This window comes from Varanus komodoensis, unplaced genomic scaffold (assembly GCF_004798865.1).
Source record: "Varanus komodoensis strain SLA01 unplaced genomic scaffold, ASM479886v1 scaffold2, whole genome shotgun sequence".
In the NCBI taxonomy this organism is placed as follows: domain Eukaryota; kingdom Metazoa; phylum Chordata; class Lepidosauria; order Squamata; family Varanidae; genus Varanus; species Varanus komodoensis.
The window spans coordinates 34,741,544-34,766,378 of record NW_025335568.1 but is presented as its reverse complement, the minus strand read 5'-3'; the positions used below and the strand labels follow the sequence as shown (position 1 = coordinate 34,766,378).

At 40.1% G+C, this 24,835-nt stretch overlaps 1 protein-coding gene across 6 annotated transcripts in view; it reads right to left on the bottom strand.

Moving 5' to 3' along the window:
* Window positions 1-578: 578 nt before the first annotated feature.
* ADPRHL1 (ADP-ribosylhydrolase like 1) overlaps window positions 579-24,835 on the bottom strand; it is a 41,119-nt gene continuing 16,862 nt past the window's right edge. Inside the window, exons 5-9 of one of the 6 annotated variants that reach the window (XR_006414549.1) lie at window positions 22,037-22,164; window positions 18,874-19,006; window positions 17,142-17,295; window positions 6,750-11,616; window positions 579-5,524 (exon numbers count right to left, since the gene is read on the bottom strand). Coding sequence is in view for 5 of the 6 variants with exons in the window: in XM_044428573.1 (XP_044284508.1) it covers window positions 6,843-11,616; window positions 17,142-17,295; window positions 18,874-19,006; window positions 22,037-22,164 (5,189 nt within the window). In the remaining variant the exon portion in view is untranslated. Of the gene's footprint in view, window positions 11,617-13,659; window positions 17,296-18,873; window positions 19,007-22,036; window positions 22,165-24,835 lie in introns of those variants that run through there. The other 5 variants (XM_044428576.1, XM_044428575.1, XM_044428574.1 and 2 more) reach the window with 5 other exon arrangements.

Sequence of the window (24,835 nt, the reverse complement as noted above, 5' to 3'; positions counted from 1 at the left end):
TGGGGAATACATGACTCAACAGAACTGAAAAGGAAAAAGACTTTGGAGTTAAAGTGGACAACAAGCTAAATATGAGCCAACAATGGAATGCAGTCGCAAAAAAAAAAAAAAAAAAAAAAAAATTTTTTTAAAAAACATAAAAAAAAAAAAAAATTCCAAAAAAAGAAAAACAAATCAAAAAAAAAAAAAAAAAAAGGTGAATGCTATTCTGAGATCCATTAACAGAAGTATTACTTCCAAATCACTAGAACTAATAGTTCCCCTATAATCCTCACTAGTCCGGCCTCACCTGGAATACTGTGTCCAGTTCTGTGCACCAGCATTTAACAGAGATGCAGAAAAGTTAGAAAGGATCCAGAGGAGGGCAACAAAAATGATCCAGAGTTTTGAAACACTGCCCTATGAGGAGACACTGAGAGAACTGGACATGTTCAGCCTTGAGAAGAGAAGACTGAGGGGGGACATGAGATCCCTCTATAAGTATCTTAAAGGCTGTCACAAAGAGGAAAGTCAAGATCTTTTCTCACTGATACCAGAGTGTAGGACATGGAATAATCAATTCAAGTTGCAACAACACAGATTCAGGCTAAATATCAGGAAAAGTTTCCTCACTGTCAGAGCAATAAGACAGTGGAACCAGTGGCCTAGAGAGGTCATGGGCTCTCCCACACTAGAGACATTCAAAAAGAAATCGGACAGTTATCTGAATGGTATGGTACAAATTGGTGTCCTGCAGGGGGTTGTACCCAATGGCCTTCATGGCCCCTTCCAACTCTACTATTCTATGATTCAATTATCTATGAACCAATATTTTTTTCTGGGGAAATTCAAAATTGCTAATATCACCTCAGTCATATTTTGATCTATGTTTCTGGCAACAGTTGTTATTTTTGTTGTTGTTGTTGTTGTGACTTTCAAAGAAAAGAAAAGATTTTAAAAGTAGGCTGGCATAATAGGAGTAACAGGATCTCTAGCTTTTGCATATTATTGTCTACCTGACTGTGATTCAGGGCAGTATATTATATAAAGCTACCTTATAGTAGGTGAGAATTTTGAGCCAGTTCTGTCTACTCTGTCAGGTAACCTTTCTCCAGGGTCTCACAGCTTTTCCATACAAGTCCATTAATCCACTTTATCTACTGCTGGTCCTAAAGCAGAACTGCAAACACAAAGGGCTCACTTTTCTGCTTTTCTAGGTGGCACGGTGGTCTAGTGGAACTGCATCAATTCCAGAAGAGGCAACTGATCTTTCTTTCCCCTATCAGAAATAACAGCCCATTTTCCTTACCCTCAAAAAACTTCCAGATAGTGGTGCTTACAAACAGAAGTAAAACTGGAGGGTCACAGTGTCATCAAGAGAACCAGGAACCAATTGTGTATAAGGAATGACACATGGATGCACACACACCAAAATCATCATCATCGTCATCATCATCATCATCATCATCTTGTGAAGAAAATATCTGCTTTCTGGCAGACATTTTTGGTGTGCTGGGAACTGTATCCCTTTTCTTTATCTAAACATGCACAGGATTGCTTCATTGATTGGAGAGTCCAGGATTATACCTGGACCTTCTACCTGCAGAAGGTACAAGGTGCACAAGAACTGCAAAGGTATGCACTGATCCCGTGACATGTTACACATTCTTCATTTTAAGAGCCTTGGAGTTGGCAGAAATGGGTGAGATGGAGCCTAAGATGCCTTCTTATCTGATCAATGACTTTAGTCCATTCCACAAATCATCATCTTATCTTGGGTAGGAAACAGGCAAGATTTGCCACCTCAAATTCCTCTAGTTACATTCTTACAAATGGTAATCAGTTCCTGAATTACTTTCTCCTGTCTGCCAATCTAACATTGGCCAAGAGCAGCTGTGAGCCTGCAATATGCATGTGTGGGGTTTGATGGGGTCCATATGTTTGACAAATCTAGCTGTCTCGTTATCATTCCTCTGTATCTCATCTACCAATGCTTTGCAATTTCTTATATGTTCCTGATATGTTTGCGCAAGAACAAAACAAAACAACCCCCCTGCCCTGATCAGAAAGAAAGATACTCTGAGCATATGCAGATTTACACTTTAAACTCACTTAAATCATAGCATTCCCCGGACTACAGGAATATGACAGAACCTGCTTTTGCTGCACTATTGCATTTGTTTGAGAATAAGCACTATTTGGTAATAGAGAGTAAGTAAAAATGATAAAATGAGAACAAGTAATAATATGCATACTTGTTGGCCCTACAACCACTGACTGTAAAATGTCTTTAAAACAAGTGGGGGAGGTTAGAAGCAAGCAGAAAAAGAAAAAGATCTAGAGGTGCCTGGATTTCCTCTACCAGACATGGGGCTAATGGCAGGTATGTTTGCTGCTGCTTCCTGCCATTCTCTGGGTAGTCATTTGGGTGGCCCTTTGGCTACAGGAATTTGGACCTGAAGGTTTAACCCGAAGTGCACCAGTGGCTGTAGTTCTCCTGCAACATGGCATCAAAATAATCAATGACAAAAAGTGGCTTCCACAACAGCTAATTAATGGCTAGTCTGGAAGGTTCTAAACCTCAGAGTGAATTAACAAATAGATCAATTACAAATCACTGAAGAACATACCAAAAAGAGATCATGATACTACCACATATAAAATGGAAAAAAATTAAAAAGGCACTAGTATATGATAAAGAGAGAAATCTTTGTGTTTCAAGACAACTTACAAATACATTGACATATTGTCTTATTCAAAATGATTGTAGACCAAATATAATACATAGAGTGAGATATATAATGGAATTTATATAAAACATCTTGTAATGTACACCTTAAAATCTGCTTTGAGCCTATTGTCATGTTGTTGATCTTCAAGAAGATTTCCAAGTGACTTAATCAGGGATGAGATTTTCCATCAACAGAAAGCAGTCCATTTCAGCTGATGCCTTTGCATATCAGGACTCGATGTGAAAAAACAGGGTTCAAAGAAAATAACCTCCATAGACATATCATTTACAAAATAAGTAACAATAGGTTAATAAATCACAAGTTATGATAATTTCTGAATGGTTTATCTCAACATTTGCACTGATGGCTGGAAACATTTTTACTTAAAAATATACACTTGAATCATCCCTGAATCCATCTTCATCAGTAATTCTAAACAATTAGTATAAACACCTTAGTTGCAAATTTATAAGAACTCTCAGAGGACATTTACCTGGGAGGTAACACATGAATATGATTGTCCTAATATATTAGAGTCAGTGCACAGACTTTACAATAATTATATTAATAGTAAAGCCTTCTAACAGTTAATCAGCCATCTGCCTAATGGTCCAGAGCGAAACATTTCTCTAAACAAAGAGCCAAGGGTTCACACAACACAGTAAGGCACTGTGGCTTGTTGTGTTGTCTGGACTTAGCAGCATGGTTTGTTAACCACTCTTGGCTGGGTTCAGAAAACCCAGCAATCCACTCTGGCTTGTATGCCACTGTGGCCAATTATGTTTATGAACCCTGAATCTAACAGCCATTGCCTTATTACCTAGCAGGCACATTTCGCATTGCAGCTCTCAGCTTACCTATCTGGAAGTAAGTTTTACTGAAATCAGTAAAACAGATTTCTCAGTAAACATGGTTAGGATTGTGCTGTAGGGTGAATGCAGTAAGAAGTTATGTTAAAATGCAGTAAGAAGTTATGTTAAAATGCACCGAGTTTTCACTATACTAAACAAGACGGGCATTGCAATAATTGAGACATGCATAGGGTGTTACCCTTTAGGAGCAAATCCAATAACCATATTAAGAATCACTTTGTCTCATTTCTTTCTGAGAAAACATGCCCAGTCAAACTTAGGCACTTTAAGAGTTCATTGATATGAATGGGAGAGTTAAGCCCATGCAAAGCCGCCAGCTAAAATCAGCAGGACCAAAAATGGTTAAGTTGTGACCAGCGTAGTATTTCTGTACAATATGTAACATATACAATATTTACATCAATAAATAGCTCTTGCATGAGGTACTCAGGACTATTCTGTGTAAGAATTGACAGTGAATTGGATCACAACATTGTCATGCTCGGCCATGGTTTCAATGGCCTTGCTCTAAGTCTGAATCCAACCCATCGTGTCCACGTTTACTTCATTTAGCTGTGAGCTTGTACTCATTTACCTAAGAGTAAGCCCTATTCCACTCAGTGGGATTTGCCTCAGAGAAGACACATACAGGGTTTCATAGTTAAATGGCAGTGTGTTATGTTCACCATATATGGAGGGCAGGAAAGAAGAGGAAGCATTTAAAATGGGCGGCTCTTTCTGGTTAAAAAGGGGATGTTCTATATCCACCCTGTGAAAGAATCAAAGCAAATAAAACTTTCCTGAACCTGATCAAAAGAATGCCTTTCAAATGTCAGACAGGGGTTACTAGTATTTCATTTAATTCTGAAAGTCATCTTCCTCTCAGACAGTTCAAGGGCTCTGGTTGCTTGTGAGTTAGTATCAAGTTTCATTTTGTAGAACAGAATTTTATTGCTGTCTTTTTTTCTCTTGACCTTAATGTGACACCTGGGTCCAGCTTTAGATTTACATCCTTCTCCTGTGTTCACATTACAGGAGTGCTTGTGAAAAACTGGTCCCTCTGCTGTTCCTAGGTCTCTCACTTTCTGGGCAAAGAAACTGGAGGAAAAAAGCATGTGGGGTGCTTCCAGACAAAGAGCTCCTAGCACTGCAAGCCAAAAAACAGTGAGAAAAAAGACAGAAGTAGTGGTGGGAAAATAGAGGAAAATACAGGAAATATATTTATTATATTTTAACTCCACCTTTATTCCTCCTGCAAGGAATCCAAGGTCGCTCTCCTCCTCTTCATTTATCCACACAACAACGCTGTGAGGCAGGTAGGGCTGAGAGTCTGTGACTGGCCCAAAGTCACCCAGTTAGCTCCCGGGCTGTGTGGAAACCAAAGCATGGATCTCCTGAATTCCAGTCTGATACTCTAACTTCTACACCACAGAGGTATAGTGCAAAATACAAATGGAAAATGATATTTGAACTTCCCAATAAAATTCTGTGTTTGAGGCAGGGCAATTTCAGAACAGAAGTCTCATCTGGAAGCATCACAAAAAGTAGCCATAATTATGTACTAGATTCTGGACATAAGAGATGATTTCTTTATAGTGCTAATGACTTTCTCAGTTTTTGTAAAATTCTGGGCAATGTTACCATTTCGTATTATCAAGCTTACTACATTCAGAATTTTTAAAAAATGAAATGATCAGCAACAGATAAAGTATTAGAAGTGAAATGGTAAAGCTATACAGGCATATGAAATAACTGAACACATGAAAGAGATCAGATAGAAAAGATATTTTCTAAACACTTAAGCAGCATCTATAATATTGCATGTTCTACAACCATTGCTCGTTCAGGATCTTACCATATCATCCTACACAGTATGGTTTTCTTTATCGGTACTGTTGAAATATCTTGCATAGTAAAAGACCTTGATATAAGCTTCAGTAGACTCTGTCAAATTCTAAAAGTCTTGAATATAATATGAAAAATAATTTTAAAACCATTATGGTTATGGCATTCTGCCGCATTATTAAAACTTTCTCATAGGCTCTCTTCTTTTCCAACTTTTCTGCATTTGCTTTAATTCTGTTACACTATGAATTAGGATCATGGTTTTCACAGCTTATTTTTGAAAACAGTTGGAGGACACACACAATGCATATGCTGGCAAGATTTTACTGCCATATAGTGACTGTGTACACAGTCATTCCTGAAAGATGAGCAATACCATTTTATTAGAACAACTAAATGCAGATAAAGTTCACGCTCAGAAGAGTCACCTTACGTATGCACTAACCTCAGCATTTAGCAAGGAGAGGCATTTTAGGCATGATAATGTTGAAAGCTAAGCACTTTTAAATAAGAACAGAAAAGTCTGTCACTCTGGTTCACCTCCAACTAATCTAGCATTCTGTTCCCAAAAGCAAACAGCCAGATAGCTTTAAGTCAAAAGTAAATCCCACTGAGTTCAATGGGGCTGACTTTTGGGGAACTAGGTTAGGGTCCCAGCCTGACTTCTTATCTGAGGTCTATGCCTTAGCCTTTAAGGAGCTACAAGATTCTGTATTTGTTTTTGCTATTCATTCTGTCCATTTTAATGCAACTGGACTTTAACAGGCTAAATCCAACATGGTGCAAGCAGATTTGCTCATGCAATGGTAATTTCTCTTATCCTACTCCCCACTGCAACCCTCCTCCCACATACACAAACCCATATCTATTGAGTAGGTCCCCCATCTCTGCAGGGATGAAAGACAATTTTCTCTGCCAGTGAGGCCTATTCCACTAGTGAAAAGACACCATCAGATACAAGCAAAGCACTTAATTTTGGCTGAGTGTACTTGTGCAGCAGAAAGAAGTGGTAACAGGCTTTGGAGGCAGAAGTTTTGACTAAAGCCACCTTTCTGCAACCTGTGACAATTTGCTGATCACAGGAAGTTTTTAACATACAGAAGCAGTCAAAAATTCAACTTTCACACATTCTGTTAGGTAGTCTATAAAGAGGTAGAAGTCACACTACCACCTCAGTATCCCATCACTTATTTGGGTTGACTGGATTGTTCCCATAGTTATTACATCCAAGATTTCCCATACATGAACCATAGGTTTATGATTAGTTTTGGTTGGCATGTAATATACTAGCGAACTCAGGTGACATTCATTTTAAGGACAGCTAAAATCCAGAAAAGATCACCTCATTGTGATTCAAATGTCATCACTTAATGCCCAAAAGTGAAACAGTTGTTGAAAGATTATAAATTCTATGTCTTATCCATTCAAGCTGGTTTTAGTTATCAAGCTTAATTGTATCAATCATTCGAATAACCATTGGTTTAAAAGATGAATATGTTGGTCCTTCACTGTAACTCTCAGCTTTGTATTTTTCCAGGGTTGCTAATCTAGCTTTGCTCTCATTTATTGCACCAGCAACATATTTTTTATTTCCTCCACTTTCTGACCCAGACAAATAATTTCCTGATATTACTAGGTGCTTGCTGGACCGACGTGGTGTTTTTCTCTCTTCAGTAGGACAGGCCTCATATGAGGAGCCTGCCTCATTCTCACACACTGGTTTCTTGTTCTGCAATAGCCTGTCATCATACCTCAGTTGTGGAACCCTGCTTTTGCCAAAGTTCCCCAAGGGATCCTTCTTCTCACTAGCATTCTTTTCATACATTGCCAGTTCATCTGAAGAGAGCAGATGGTACTTCTTGGAACTATGATGTGCATGTTTTTCATCCTTCATATTAAATTTAGGCTTCATACAATCTGTTGGCACTTCAGTTTGCTGCTGCTGTTTAGGTTGGGCATGCTCCTTTGGTGCTTGGACTTGTTGCTGTTGTTTTGGTCTGGCCCCATCACCTGGTACTTGGGTTTGCTGCTGCCGCTGCCATTTAGGTTGGACACCACCCTTTGGTGGTTGGGTTTGCTGCTGCTGCTTAAGTTGGACACCCTCCTTTGGTGCTTGGGCTTGCTGCTGTTGTTTTGGTCTGGCACCATCCTTTGGTGCTTGCGTTTGCCACTGCTGCTGTTTCTGTATAGGCTGGACACCATTCTTTGGTGGTTGGGTTTGCTGCTGCTGCTGCTGCTTAGGCTGGACACCATCCTTTGGTGCTTGTGTTTGCTGCTGCTGCTGTTTCTGTATAGGCTGGACACCATCCTTTGGTGTTTGGATTTGCCGCTGCTGCTGTTTCTGTATAGGCTGGACACCATCCTTTGGTGCTTGGGCTTGCTGCTGTTCTTTCGGCCTGGCACCATCCTTTGGTGCTTGTGTTTGCTGCTGCTGCTGTATCTGTATAGGCTGGACACCATCCTTTGGTGTTTGGGTTTGCTGCTGCTGTCGTTTCAGTCTGGCACCATCCTTTGGTGCTTGGGCTTGCTGCTGTTGTTGTTTAGGTTGGAAACCATCCTTTTGTGCTTGGGCTTGCTGCTGCTGCTGTTTAGGTTGGACAGCATCCTTTGGTGCATGGGCTTGCTGCTGTTGTTTCAGTCTGGCACCATCCTTTGGTGCTTGGGTTTGCTGCTGCTTTTGTATAGGCTGGACACCATCCTTTGGTGCTTGGGCTTGCTGCTGTTGTTTTGGTCTGGCATCATCCTTTGATGCTTGGGTTTGTGGCTGCTGTTTAGGCTGGACAGCACCCTTTGGTGTTTGGGTTTGCTGCTGCTGCTTCTCTGTTGGGACATTATTTTGATGGCTCTCCAGTTTCACATCTGATAAGGGCAGCTGGCAGATTTTGGAAATCCTTGAAGCCTGTTCCTTACCCTTAACGGTATCCTCATGATTTCTAGAATCATTTAAGGATGGTTTCCATGGTGGTCCTGCTGCAGGATTTACTGGCTCAGTCTTTACTTTTAGTGAGAAAGTTATTTGATCTTTTGCATGGCTCCCCTCTTTTCCAGTATTCTTTTCACTCTTTGGAAGTTCATGTTTTAAAGGTAACTGGTTTTGTCCAGAATGACTACTATCCTCTCTCATCTTCCCTGTTTTATTTTCAGGCTTCACTCTTCCATCAGGTAATGAGATTTTGTCATTCTGAAGGTTACTATCGACATTGCCCCCCTCAGAACTACCGTAATTTGCCCCTGGTTTCTTGAGTGAGGGGGACTGGCATTTTCTAGTGTTCTTATCTGCTCCTCCTCCTTCTTGTTTGGCTAGATTCCTTGGTGGTGTCTGGTATTTCAAATCATCAACAGAATGCACCATTCTTGGATTGCCAATTTTATTTTCGGTTGTTACTCCACCATCCCTTGTAAGGTCACTTTTTACTGATTTCTGGGGCAGCTTGGAATTCTGCACCATCTTCTTATTTTTCTCCCCTGTCCTCTTGTCATCTTGCTCCTTTCTGTCAACAGGTGATGGAATGGGACATTGTGGTGCTTTTGGTGGATTTCTTTTCCCTGCATCATTTTTTCTCTGCAACATGGTTTCATTTTGGGAAGGGAAACTGGTTTCTTCAGATCTTCCTTTTGTACTTGCTTGCTTCCCAGGTTCATTTCTCAAAGGCATTTGTTGCTTCTCCATATCACATGAAGGATTTGCCTCCACTGCAGGACTTTTGCTATGCCTCCTGAGCACCTTTGTTAAGGGTAGTTGATACTTTTCCTTCTGCCAATCAGTGTTCTTGTCTTCTGCATCATTTTCACTCTTGACCACATTATTGTGGAAACTGGGTGCTGTTTTATCTTCTTGTTCAGGTATACCTTTGGGTTTTAGCAGTTCATTTGGAGAAGGCATGTGATGTTTTTCAGAATGACAATTATCTATCTCATCTCTTCTAGTACCACTTTTATTCTTCATTGATTCATTTGGGGATATCCAGAGGTTTCCAATGCCACACCAAGGACTGTTAACTTCTGCAGTATTGCTGTCAGACTTTGCTGAATGGTCTGATGAAAGTGAATTACATTTTTCAGAAGAATATTCAGGATTCTCCTCCACATTGTAGATTTCATGACTAATAAGTTCTTTTAACAGGCTTTGGGAGCTTTCCAAGTGACTCAAGCTGATCTTTTCCTTCTCACTGTTTTCAGTTTTCATCATCTCAGTAGCTGAGCATGCACTGGTTTTGTCAATATTCTCTACTGCTGTGGCATGGCTTGATTTCTCAAAATCACTAGGCAAAGGAGAATGATGCTCTTCAAAATCATAGCAAATATAATTTTCTTTTACAATTTTATTTTGCTTTTGTCCAATATTACTTGAGGCAGGAGATTGGAGCACCTGATTCCTGGTCTGTTTTGTTATGTCTGAGCTGGAGTTATCCTGGTTTTGTTGGTTGAGAGGTTTCTGAGGCAAACGCTCACTTTCTCTCTGATGATCAGAGAGCTTTCCTAGCCCTTTTGGCTCCTCTTGCTGTGCTTGACTTCTCTGGTTATTTTTGGTAGGGTTGGGAAATATTTCTGCTTTATCAGACAGATTTTCTTTGTTCTGGAGCATATCAGAAAAATGTCTCCTAAAATCTTTTACATTTTCCTGACTTGGCTTTAGCGGAGACATTTTGTTAACAGCTTCAATTTCAACCTTTGATTGCTGGTCAATGACTGGAGGCTCTATGTTACAGAGTGCCTGAGCTACAGGAGAGCAAAATGGTGGAATATTTTCCATCACTTTCTGCTCCGGGAAACATTTTTGGCTGGCAAAGGGGGAATCTTTTATAGGCTCTGTTAATTCTATTTCTGTCTCCTTTGGCTTACAGATGTCCTTTGGTATGTTCAAAATCTCATCCCATTTAATTTCCCTATGACTGTGTGCACTAACTCCTCCAGCTGGACAAGAGGAAGAAGCAATAGATTCATTTTCTTTGCTAATAATTTCTCCAGCATTTTTATCCTCAGAGCTGGAAGTTTTGTTGTCCACAGGTGACATGATATCTTCTTTGTGGTCTAAGTTACCTTTAGAAAAGGTAGGTGTATGGTCCACAGAGGATACACTTTCACATGAAGGTGGAACACTTTTCTGATTAGGACCTGAACTTAAATTCATCTCAGTAATGTCCTTTTTGTCAGTCACTGCCTTAGGCATATTATGATGCTTGTTTTGCAGCTGTCCTGTCTGTTGTTGTTCATGTGCCAAGATCTCTGGTATACCTTTCTTATCAGGCCCAATGTCATGTGTGTTCTGGATGTCTTTTATTCTCCCCAATTTAGGGTTACAAACACAGGGTTGAGTGGCACGCTTGGTGTTTGTTGCCCAACTCCAGGGATGATTCATTTCAGTAGCAACACAGAATTTAGGGAGAGGAACAGTGGTACATGCCATCTGTTGTGGCTGAAGGCAATGCATACTTGTGGCAGTCCTCAGATCTGTTTCTAGCTCTCTGAGCTCTGCTTTGCAAATGGATTTTTTGTCCAGGGCCTTTTTTCTTTTTTTCTCACCTTTACATGGCAACAGATCTTTGACATCAATGGCAGAACAAACATTACTAGTTTGCTCAAATTTCTCTTTCAGTTTAGAAAAGACAGAGTTTCTGTTGATTATTTTTGGCAAGTTATTGTTTGGTGCTTTCTTTTTTAGAGTCAGCTGTATCTCTTTAGTTTCTTTTTCCTCAGCAGCTAAAAACTTCTTTAGAACATTCTTCACAGTGTTTTTCCCACATAAGCCGACCCATTTGGCTTTTTCTTGGAGTGTTATTTTTGGGTCTTCTTCTTCAACTGAACAGCTTCTGTCAAACTTGCTTACAATGGAGTTTAGGCCATTTCTGTTGGCTGGCTGCTTTTCTTTAATAATTAATCTGCCAACCTCTCTTGGCTTCTTTCTGTATGGTTCACGGTTGTTGTTCATGAACCGTGACTGCAGGAGTTGGAATTTTGTGGGTCGAATGCCACTGATTGGGCTTTGGTGTTCAAGCCTTAAGTTCACCTTATTTCCTATTGTTTCTAGCCACTTGGCCTTCTTGCACTGAATCTGTGGGTGCCTGGATATGAGGTCTGTGAGGTAAAGTAGAAGGCTGCTCAGGACAGCAAATGCACCTTCTTCTGTCGACATCTTACTGAGCTTCTTCTTCAGTGCCAAGGGATCAATCAGCACCTTATCGCTGCCCGACTTTGTACCTTTGCTTCTGCTGCATAAAAGAAAAGGAATGCTTTTTGGGGGAAGGACCATAAACATTTGTTTTAATTCCTTAATGTTTTAATTATGTCTTGCACAGTTACACTCTTCTCAGTGCCAGGCACATTGGAATAAAACGTTATCTAATGTGAAAGATGATATATGATATATCATCTTCTCCTGGCCATCATCAACAGATGAGGGGCTCCTATCCAGAGTAAGGATGCATAGTAAAAGCACAGGTGTGTTTCAATTTATTTGAAAAACAGGACACATCTGTGCAGACATGTCCCAAATCATGGTACAGTACTACTGCATACAGCTGACTGTGAAAAGTGCACCAGAAAACAATCAAGAAACATTACCATTTCCTGACAAGTTTCTACTTATTTCTCCTGTTCATTTATAAAAGTGGAGATACCAGGAAAACAATATGGACTTCTGTTGAACAGTTAGATTGGAAAACAACTATTTTCTCTTGCAATACATTCCCATGAAATATCACAAACTGATTTTGAAATTTCCTCAGCCTTGAAAGCAGTTTGTTGTGTGGCACAGGAGGTGACAGTCTGAGACTCACAATTCTAAAACACACTTGTTTGGTTGAAACTGTTTAGACCCTGACAAGTTATGTATGACAGGGAATTGGCAAGATTTGAAAGTCTGCAACATCATCAAATTATACTTCCAATATAATAAAACACATACACTGCTAAGTGAAAACTCTAATCAATTTCCCGCCAAGTAGGTAAATTCTCTTAAAATTTATTTTCTGAAAGGATCATCCCAATAAGAATGCAAGAGCCAGCAATAAAAGCATCGTATGTAATGACATTCATGGCAATATCAATTGGCCTGTGTATCCTTTTCATTATTAACAGTGTTGGACATTTGGCATGGTGCTAAGTAAACTTCTGTTTGAAACTTATGTTTACAAGCAGCTGAGGATTTAGGAAATGTTTTAACTGGTGAGGATCAGGTGCTAAATAAAATAGTGAACTCAGTGTGAAAGCTACAGAGTGAAGTCAACAGCACTAGACAACGGCCTAGAGGGAAAGAGAACTGTTCACTCTAGTGGTTTCAGCTTTCTAGCACCATAAAAATCTTGGAAGGTTAATTCACCTAGTAACAACATCATATGTAAATAGAATTCAGTTTCCATAGCAGAATGCTATTAAGTTTTTATACCTCTTCATACATGAGCAAAAGCCAGACAATCTTGGGATGAAATTCTGACGACTATAAGGTCAAATTGGACTTTAGACCCCAAAAGGTCAAGATTTCATCTCTGTTACAGAATAGGGTGTCAGGACCAAATAAAGTAAGCATTTTCCCAATTTCAAAAAGCAACATAAGCAAAGTTCAGATAGATTCTGCCATCTAGATAATTGTAAGTCACTCAGCTATTGAGTTCTTGCTCATTAAATATGTCATTCAATGTTTTTTGTTTTTAATAACAAAAGTGGCCATGCCCTATAAACAGGGATGCCAAGTTTGTGGCAGGAAGTAGAAAAAATGAGGTAGAAAAGTTTCCCAGTGTGGATCAATGACCTGCTTCTAGGATATGCATTTATTTAAGCAACAGTGCATCCATTGTGCTGACCTTATATGCCTCATAATAACCAGAAATATAGGAGGCCCTGAAGAACAGTAACACATACAGTAGCTTTCTGTCCCTTTCTAAATAGATCTCCTGCCAGTAAATAAAGATGGCAGAATCTAGTCCTCAGAGTGTTGTTACTTATAGATAAATGCTGCACACAAGAACATTAGAAGAAAGCAGTCATTCGCAATGTTACAGGCTCTGTTTATAATGAACAGATGATTACATATTACAAAAAACCATTATGGGAGCAGGAGTAGAATTTGACAGTTGAACACCATTGACTATAATAGACAATATGCAACCAGGGTGTAATGTTGAGTAACCAGATCTTATTGTAGGCCATAGTTTCTTCCCCCCTACCATTGATGAACATGCGGTAACTCTTTTATAAAAAGCACTCTTCTGTTGGATCTGTGCCATAACTCACACATGAAAGAATGGATGAGGTCATTGCTTCAAGGATTTTATTCATTGGAACTGGTGTTAATCTCAAACCATGGCCACCATTGGGTTCTCTTTTCATTACAGACACATGAATTGAAGGACAAAGATTACATATTCCAGATGGTTTTAAAAGCTGCCCTTTAAGATTATAGGTACCTTCTAATGGGAAGGCTACATCAACAAGTTTCAGTTGGAACCAGAATTGTGATGCATTTATAAACTGATATGCACACTCCTCTGCTTCTCTGGCCAATTGCAACATTAGTTCCCCCACACAAAGGTCACAGTCAGGAAACCCTGTAACCAGTGCTGTGAGTCCAGTGCCCATTTTGTTTCTTACCCAACGATGCCAAATTGGGGACCAGAACCCATAACACACATTTCTGTATTACTTCATTGATGTGGAACTCTTTTCTATGATGCTATAGTAATACACAGGAAGACAGGGAAGAGTTGAGAATGCTATTATTTACCATGCCACTATTTCTGGTATTGTTGCTGAAACATAAATTGCTATTGTTCCTTTTTTAAGAAGTTACACCTGATAAGCCATTTCCTCATTTCCCTAGCTGTGCTGGGTTTGCAGATTTTCTGATGTAAGTTTGGTGACCTCCATACATTATGCAGGACCAGAGGCAAGGCAATGGGAGTTTTTAGAGGTGGTAGAATGGACTGTCCCTCTTTGGAATACAGGTTTTAAAACTGCAAGCAGAAATCAATGATGAAGAGGCATTGAATGTGCTACCATGTTTGTCCTTGATCTGTTTTGTTTTGTTTTTATTCTGGGAAGGAGGGAGTGTTAACATTTCCTTCTATATCTGCATTCTACAGGGGCATAGTCTGCTGTAAGGTAGCCAAATGTCCTACTTTACAGAGCAAAGTCCTCTGTTTGAAGGTTCTCTGCTTTAAGGGCTGTCCAATTCAAGTCTGGTTAAGAGATAAGCAAGGAGAACACAGAAGGGCTTTGAAGCTGCCTCTCAGCAGTTGGCATCTGGACAGTAGGCTAAACAGGTTAACTTGCCATTGTCACTACACTGAACTATATCATACTTCTATGTAGATTATACTTTCCAAATAACTCAATGCATATAAACAAACATATGCAATCTTTGTGAAAGACTTGTGTCCTATCTTCTGTTTTCATGATGCATGTTCGCTTTTATGGCAATTGGCAAGCAGCTTTCTGACTCTACCAACAAACAACTTATTAAGCAAAATCATAGGTGGCCACCCTACTCTACCAGCTCAGGATTCTATTATCTCATCCCATGTAGTATGTAGACCAGGCTGGCTTGTACAATGCCCAAAGCCTTCTGGCACACCTCCCCTTTTCACTGCCACAACACTTTCTGAGCCTAGCAAGGACAGAAAGGAAGGCATTTGGTAGGAAGACAATGGGGAAAGCTGGAATGCATGGAACAAATACATTCCACGGGATTGTATCTAACAACATCATGCTGGTGTAAACCATGATTTGTGCTAGTGCTGTGCCACCACTGGATACTACCCAGTGCAATTAATGTAGAATTTGGATATTTTAGAATACCAAACACTGAGTTAGAGCAAGGTGAAATTAGTCACATTTTACATCACATGGAAATCAATGGGACAATTTAATAATGATTAATGTTTCATATCAATTTCCATGAGACCAGCTGCCACCCTAAGCATATCTACTTGGAACTAAGTCACGTTGAATTCAACATGACTTATTCCAAGATAAATTTGTATAGGAATATAGGAAGCTGCCCTGAACTGAGTCATACATTTGGTCCATCAAGCCCAGTATTGTCCAACTTGACTGGTTGTAGCTTTTCAGGGTTTCAGGAAGGATGCTTTCCCATTTCTATCTGGAAATGCCAGGGTGTAGAACCTGGGACCTTTCATACTCTACCCTGACCTGCAACCTCTGACCTATAACCACTTATCTACCTTGAAATGTCTTTTTCTGCTACTGCCTTGTTTCTATACTTTTTCTGTACCAGAACATGCTTTTCAGATTTAATTTCTTGGCTAAAAGTAAAACACTACAACCTTACCCAACAATGAGCTATTGACAGGTGCAAGCAAAAAGTCCTACAATGACACAGTAACATGCAAATAGCACAATGTGAAAATAAAGAATGATGCTTATGAAGAGGCATAAGATTAATTTATTTACAATTATTTTAGCCACCTAAATCATTAAGAAGTGTGTATAGGATAAAAAAGATACACCGCAAAATATATAGGAAAGCTAAATTAGAAATGTTTCTTTTACTACAACTATTTGCTACATTTATTTGCATATTTTTTTGTATTTGTATGTGTTCTGGCATGTAATCAAAAGCGCCCTAGAGTTGGCATTCCATCTTTAGAATAACTATGTTCTGCACTTCTGACAAAGGATATACATTAAGGCTGCAGTCCTATTCATGTTTAGAAAGAAGAATGTCCTCCAGCTCCCAATATGCCCTGCCAAGCCCCAGCTGAGGCAAACTGGAACTTTGAGCATTTTTTTCTATCTAATCATGCACAGAATTGTGCCTTAGATGGATCTTGAGTTAAATGAAGTCACAGGAAAGTTAGGATTAAAGAGTTCAGGGGAAAAGAGTGCACACAAATTAGAATCTAAGGAACACTCTCTTAGAAGGGTGATAATATTAGTTTATCTTCAAAAAGGATTAGGGTTTAGCATTAGTATTGCATGTAAACTTTACATAGGTGCACATGAGAATACTGGTGATAGGGACTGTCATTATAACAGGTGAAGGAAAATTACCAAATTTAAAATAAATGCCAATCGTCTACATTTAAAGAAACATGATTCATAAATCAATCAATTCCAAAATATTGAATGTCAACATTGTTCTAATTCCCAATCCTTTATTTCTTTATTGATTTATCATTTGGATGCACACCCTATCCTTCAAATACATTATTAGGGAGGGTTGCTATTAGGGAGGGTTGCTCCCCAATTATTTGGGAAGGTTACAATTAGTAAATAGCTAATTGTACTATTGCACATGTGCAGATCATTTTAAAATCCTGCTTGCAATAGTGTTGGTACAGCAAGGACATTATATGAATGCAAACCCAGATTTGCAGTCCTACATATATTTGGACGGGAGTTGTAGACAGTTCTACCTCTGATGAGGTTACCTCTATGATACACAAGTTTCCAAATATGTGTCTAATTCACAGATTAGTTTTTTAACTGTACACTTTTAAACATCATAACTGTACAGTTAAAATGTAATCGGTGAAGTGACTGTGAGTCATCACACTCAGAACCATGGAGTAGCTCAATTCATACAAATGGAATTATTGTGGAGCAAATGAGTAAAAAATTGTCACCTAATACTATGATTGTAAACACAATGGAGCTTCTGGGCACACAATTATTTTTGTTTCAAATGTAGTCTCAGGAATTAACTACATGATGTAATCCAGGAAAGAAAGGAAAAGAAAGGAAAGGAAAGGAAAGGAAAAGACAAGAACTTCTTTACTTTTCCTCTGATGATAGTCGATAAAGAGTCTCTCCCAAATATTCTAGCCTCTCTCTCTGTTCAAGATCCTGGTACAAGCCTTTAGGAACCTTGCTGAGGCCATAAAGCAATCCATACAAACATCCAGCAATAGTTCCAGTGGCTGCACTCTCACCTGTAACAACAAGCACAAATGAACAACCAGTTTCATTAGAGCTCCTTTTAGCTATCCAGTAAAACAATCTATTCTCTGCTAGCAAAAGACAGAACTTGATGGTTGCAGGCAATTCCACTCATGTGTTTAAGTGGAATCTCTACCCTTTGGCCCAACATCAACTATGGATGCATTGTAGCCTTGTATCTTAGAAACATGAGAGCTTTCTGGGACCCACTATTCTGAGCCTCTCTGGGTCATTCTATAAACCATCTAATCAATTTCTAAGGTTTTACAAACTAAAACAAGCTTACCATTAATGTAGAACTCCCTCAAACAGCTGCTATGGAAACAAGGTGACCTGCATAACTACTGCAACCTGTTCCTCATAAAACTAGTCTTTAATATTTGTTTCCCAGTCTAATACAAAGATATGAACAATAGTTTTGATGTTCCACACTAGCAAAACTGGATGAGCAGAAAAGGTTTTCAACTTTCCCCAAAATAATACAAAATGAAAACTTTTAATTGTGAGTTTCTAGCACTTAATTGGGTAGCACAAGATACCATAAGTGAGTCTTTCAAGAAATGTTCCTTATGGTCCTAAAGGAGATGGTATCATTAGCTCAGGAACAGCAGTGAAATAGGAATGGTTTTAAACATGTGTTTTCTCTTGATAGTACTATGATTACCATGGAGAGCTTAACCTATACAGCCTGCCTACTCAGCTAGCAGAAACACTGGTTTCCAAACCAGGATAGCTCAGCAACACTGATCTGTTCCCAGTCCAGCAACAAATGTTTCTGCACATTTCTAAGACTGCTTTTAAAACCTTTAACCCCACTTTGCACTAGCAGGAGAACCCATTGGTGCAATGGAATGAGTGGCAGCACTGTGGCCCAATAGTCTTTAATATGGCTTGAAACTCATGTAAGAGGGATCAGCAGTTGGGGCCCAGGGCCAAGTCCAGCCCCCTCAGGGACTACTGAGCTCTCAGTTGCCTCCCAGAGATGGGAGAAATGTGTGGATAGACTGACGGATGTGGCAAAGGAACTTGCATCACTTTGCTCCCTTTCATCTCCTTCTTCAAGTGTCCTTTCTGTAAAACTAGGTGCAGATCACAGGCACAAGCTGTGCATGTTCTTGCAGATCATTTTTCTTTGCAGCTCCTGTGGCATTTCTTTCCAGTGATAGCAGGGTTGGCAGTTACATGATTGAGAGGCTCCATGTTCCTTAACAGCAACACACAGAAAGGAATCAACAATAGGCAATGTTTTTCCCAATAGACCCTTATTGGGAGTATTACACAATCAATGACTGGGAAACATAGAAACAGAGCGAGTCAGAAGGGATCTCCTGGGCCATCTAGTCCGACCCCCAGCTCCAGCCAGCTCTGCTCATGACATGCCTGCCTGAGGTGCGTAAGATACAAAAGGTTTTGAGAGATGCAATAATTGGAAAGAGGTAGATTTATGAGCCATCTAACTGATTTTCCCTCATAAAAAATTAAGATGTTTTATGTGCTATAGAAACACTGCTGTTAATGACTCCAAGGAATGCAAATCCTGTATAATTTGGAAGATATATTAGATTACTTACCACCATGAAACATTGCACGGTTGCAAAGCTCTGTCCAATCGCTGCCACATCCTAAGAGAGCATCATATGCAATCATTGGGGCATCATGGCCTCTCCTTCCTCCACGGCCTTCAGAACTCCATCTCCTGTAAGTCTGAATGGATAATTAACCAGCTTGGTTGGGTGAATGTGATGGCAAACCAACAACCCCCCCCCCACACACACACTTTACATTTTGTCTTCGCTGAACATGTTGCAAACTGCAGTTTGTGCTTACATATCAAGGGACAACTTTCTGTGTTTAAACAAAAAAAGTTTCGCACTACATCGGCTCATTGCTCTTTTCTTGTATACATAGTCAACCCATGTCCTAGTTCCTCCTGCCTTGTACATATTATTCAAATTGTAAAAATGGAATGAGATAGACGCCATTTTTCTTGGCTTTGGGGAGACAGTGCTAAGCAGGATTTGATACCTTTCTTGAATTGCTTATTAAATAAGGGTTCCATTTGCTTCCATCAACTTCTCTGAGATTTCAAGAGATTTCCTGACATTGCCATTATGCCTCAACATGCCTAAATAGATCCAAGACTGCAACCTTTGATTACAAGTTGCTCCCTTAGAACTCACAGGGTCACTCCTCAGACACACCTGGGAGGGAACTGCATGCTACCATATATGCCATAAAGCCTTCCCAACACAAGAGGCAGAAAACACTCTTAGCAGCATCCAGTGGTGTAATTCTGTCAATAGAAGGTGGCCACTGCCAGAACAGATTTCCCCTTCCTTCATGCCCACAGTGCCTGATGTGTCTGCCAGATCTGCACCAGATAGTTGGGTCTGCAGAGGGGAGCAGCTTTGGGTCTGCAGCGAGGAGAAGAGGACAGGAAGTCTTGTTGCATAAATGGACTTCCACTTGATTAAGGCTGGATCTAAATTATAGGTGTGAGGAGGGGGAGATCAGTGTAATGTAAGTATTTTCCAGGTAAACAAATGAACTTTCCAGTGCAGTTACATCTGGCACCCTCAGTCATTTCTATTTGGAATGGGGGTTAATTAGCAGTTATAGGGCTCCAAGATCAATGCAGATGGGGACTGCAGCCAATAAATTAAACGCCTGCTCCTGGGGAGGAAAGCTATGGTAAATCTAGACGGCATACTAAAAAGCAGAGACATCATCCTGCCAACAAAAGTGCGTATAGTCAAGGCTATGGTTTTCCCAGTTGCAATGTATGGCTGTGAAAGTTGGACCATAAGGAAGGCTGAGCGCTGAAGAATTGAGGCCTTTGAATTGTGGTGCTGGAGGAGACTCCTGCGAGTCCCTTGGTCCACAAGGCAATCAAACTGGTTAGTCCTAGAGGAGATAAACTCTGACTGCTCTTTAGAAGGCCAGATCCTGAAGATGAAACTCGAATACTTTGGCCACCTAATGAGAAGGAAGGACTCCCTGGAGAAAAGCCTAATGCTGGGCACAATAGATGGCAAAAGAAGAAGGGGACGGCAGAGGATGAGGTGGCTAGATGGAGTCACTGAAGCAGTTGGTGTGAGCTTAAGTGGACTCTGGGGGATGGTGGAGGACAGGAAGGCCTGAAGGAGTGTTGTCCATGGGGTCGCGATGGGTTGGACATGACTTCACAACTAACAACAACAAATAGTTCTTTAATATTGGAACTTCATGAAGCATTGGCATTTAAGTAGGGATAGGTGTGTGTTTTGCAAAATGGCTATTTGCCTACTGTTCAGGTAGATTTTTATTTACTTGGGTGTGATGAGTTCTGCTTGGGTCTGTGCAACAGAATGCTTGGGCATATTACAACTTACTGTGAGTTCCAAGAGCATGAGAGAAATTTGCCAGGCAGATCACCCTGATCTTTTGGGAAGCCTTCAGCCTGGTGTACATTCATGCATACAGAAATTAGCACTGCAATGAAGACTTGCAATCTGGGTGAGGCAGGGGACAAGTGGTTTTCAAATGCCACAAATACAACATGGAGTTGCTGCCACACAGAAGACTGAATGTCATAGCATTTGAGTCAGCACCAGCTATGGAGACAGCATGGCATGCGGGCCAGAGAAATGAGGAGCTCCCATAACATCGGCTGAAGTTCCATAAGTGGAACTGCTACCAAAGAGGCACATTAGCTCTTGGGTCCCCAAGCCACCATGGTGCTAGAGCAGCATGCAAAGTGCAGCTGTAATCACCTTCATTCAACCTCTACCAATGCAATTCCACATGACCTGTAAAGCCTCTACCTGGAGGTTTTTAGTCTAAGCATCATGTCTTGTAAGGAAAAGATTCTGACAGGGTGAATGCTTGTTCTTCATTTGTGTCCACATTCTGCCTCCATAAGGTAACTGCTTGTCTGCCTTGAATTTACTTTGGATTGCAGTATTTCCCTCAAAGGCTAAGGTTTAGATCATTTGCACATTAGCTGCCATGTCTGAAACCGCACAGTTCACTGCTTTAAATGATGCCCACTGCTCTGCAGCCAACTAGACATATGAGAGTTGTAGAGCCTAGCCCAGGGGCCAGGTGCTCCTCCTGGGAGATACAAATCTGGCCCTCTGGTGAATCCGCAGAGTCCCTTCTTCTGTCCCCCGCCACTTTTCTCAAACTGCCAGTCGGTTGTTTCTTGGGTTTTGTGCAGCCCCCACTCCCATTTTAAAAGGCTTAAATTTAAACTCTTAAATTTAGTTACTCATAATGAGCATTTTAAGCTGAAATATGCTGATCTTTTGAGTATTTTAGCTTGACCATTTTAATCTCTACCCATACCCTATATTGGAATGTGTCTCCCTGAGGAAATGGAAATACAGGCCTTGGAATGAAATCAGTTCAACATCTGGTTCTAAACCCACACCTAGTTTAAGACTTGATTCAGAGGCCTTGACTATTCAACCCACTCTAACCACTAGCCATTCATGTTAGTTGTCAGGAGTTATTATTCTCAAGTGGTAGATTTAAACCTGGCATTAAATCATTGGAAAAAAAATGAGACACACAATATACTATCTGAGAAGACTGCATAGTTGTACAATGGGATCCATTTTCAAACAAATAAGTGTCAATACATACCAGTACAGGATTCATTTCAAGTGAAAAGCTGTATATAAATATTGCAAACGAATAAACAGATAAAATATTTTCCCTTATACATTCAATAGTTTTATTGGAAGAAATTACCTTTTCTCTTTCCTCAGCATCATAATTGTCAGGAAAAACGGGTTTATTCTGGTTGTCTTCATTGATTTCTCTCTCCTCCAAGTAAAACTGCCATTTTGCTTCAAAGTAAAACCAATGCTCCTGATATTCTGCATGCAAAACAAACTAATGATGATGCATTTAATACTGAAAAGATTCTTACAATTCTTTAATCCAGGGGTCTCAGACTCGCGGCCTGCGGGCCAATTGCTGGGACGGGCAGGGCACGGGGGAGGGGCCCTGCGGCCTTCAAAGTGCCGGCGGCGCCCGGGCCGGCCGCGGGATGAGCGACCCACCACCACCGCGGGGGTGGAATACTTGATGCGGCCCAGCCTCACCCAGACTCTACTTCCAGCGGCCCCCAGGTAAGTTGAGTTTGAGACCCCTGCTTTAATCAAATGTGAGTGGAAAAATTCAATGTAGAAAGGTATCAGTGAGAAAAAATCTTATAAAACTTATCTAGCTAATGGTAATTTCTTAGAATCTCAACAATATTAATTAGCTTATCTGCATAATGGAGAGAGAAGGAGCAGATATAAATATTCTTCTGTAAGTACAAAATAATTAGGGTCAATTTTACACAAAATATAAGAAACCAATATACAGAGCGTAATACCTTCTCTTCCCCAAAAAAATGTCCTGACTGCATAAGCATACATTAAAAAACTATTTCCATCCCCTATGAAGATCCCACGTGCAGTGTTACTACACCTAAGATACAGAATGGTTTATTATGATTTCCTGCAGGAGAATTAAAGAAATCATCTGGACTGCTATAAGGCAGGGGTGCAAAACACCATGCCTGAGCACCAAATCAGGGTCTCCTGGGATCCCAATTCAGCCTTCTGGAGTTCTGCAGAGGGCCATGCTCTCTTCCCCTGGCCTCACCCCCCAGCCACTAATTTCTTGGTGCACCAATAGTTTTTCCCATTCTAAAAGGTCAAACTGCTTCTTCTAGGTAATTTATACTGGCAAGAGCATTAGCCTTCAATGCACTGGCATTTTTGGCTCTGCTCCTTTTGCCTTCAGTTTACCCCACAGCTGTAACCAAGCCCCCAAGATCCTCTAAAACATGAAGGACAGTTAAAAATCAGAAACCAAATTATACCTCCCAAGAACTCAAATCACTGACAGAAACGTACAGATGCAGGCTACTGCATCTGAATCTGATGCACACACCTGCTTGATATCTTTTGCTTTAAATGAATAACGTGTTTTATCATGCACGTGATAAAATGAGCCAAAGGAGGAAGCTGGTTTATGTTTGGTTTTGTGTTATTCATTATGATAGACTTGTCAAAATCATAAACACAAACATTCCTACAATCCAGAACACCCATTTTTACATATAGATAGCATACTGTCACCATATAGTGTCTAGAAACACACTAATATTCTGGGAATCTCAAAATTTTATGTGCAATTAGCAAATTTTCAAAATAAGATTAATAGAATGGAGCTAGCTCAATTTGTATGTCAGCAGTTAGTATGTTCAATGTTAAGTGCATGTATATCACATAACAACAAGTTGTATTCCGTCAGTACACACCTATACATACCTATTCAAAAGTAATTTCCACTTAGTGCAATGGACCTTACTCTCAGATAAGTGTATATAGGATTGCACTTTGTCTTTGTGAGGAAATTGGTATTATTTATATATTATAGAAATATACAGCCCACCTTTTCTACCAGTCCCTTACTCTATCAAAAGGTCATACAGAAGTGATGAAACTAGTAAAATGTTAAAAATAATAAATCCAAATCTGAAATGAAGCAAGATATTAACAGCAGTAATGAGTCAATGACTAAAAGTCTATTTCAAAGCAGCAAATCAAATCAAAAGCCATTGTAGTGCAATCATTAGGGAGCTGACTGAGATTCAGGAGACCTGGGTTCTAGTCCCCATTCGTGAATTCAAATACTGAGGAGCAAAATTTTATAAGCCACCTTGGGTTCCTTGCAAGAAGAAGAAAGGTGGGGTATAAATGTAATAATAACAGCAACAACAATAATAATTGTAACAGTTGTCATTATTAGATCCTATTCACTGGCGACATGAAACATGTTACAGTAGGGGTGGGCAATTTGTATTTTGGCCTACAACTCCCATCAGCCTTAGCCAGGATAGCCACAGGTGGGAGCTGTATATCAGAACATCTGGAGCAACACAAATTGCCCATCCTTGTATTACAGTAGTCTAGTCAGGATGCTAGGCATGTGGATAAGTGCGGTGGGTAAAAGGTATAACAAGTTACCAATACTACAGTACTTGAACATCCTTCAACAGCACTGAATCAGGCAGCACCTCCAAGTGCAAAGATGGACCGTAAGGGTAAGCGGTATGCATAAAAACAGAAACCATGCACTGCTTACGCTGGGGAAGCTTCACATACCCCAAGAAGTAATGCTTTCTTGTATAGAAAAAATAATATTCACACTGTCACTTTTGGAGTGCATCATGTTTTCTTTTGCCATAGATAAACACAATCACTTCCTGTACTCGTAGCATAGATTAAGGAGTGACCTTGTACCCAGATTGTGTCTGATTAGGAAGGGGGAAAGGTAATTTATGAAGGAGCCTGAAGCAGCAACAGCAGCCTGAAACTATTTTCTCAACAGGAGTAGTACTATTTGCCAAGTGTTCTGCAGATTCCAAAACAAAAACCCACATTTGTTTCCATCTGCAGATAATATTTCAATCTTTGCTTACTGAAAAGCCAAGGCAAAATCAAAAGGGATGATATAAGGCAGCCTGAGTAGTCTTAAGTTTGTTGGCAC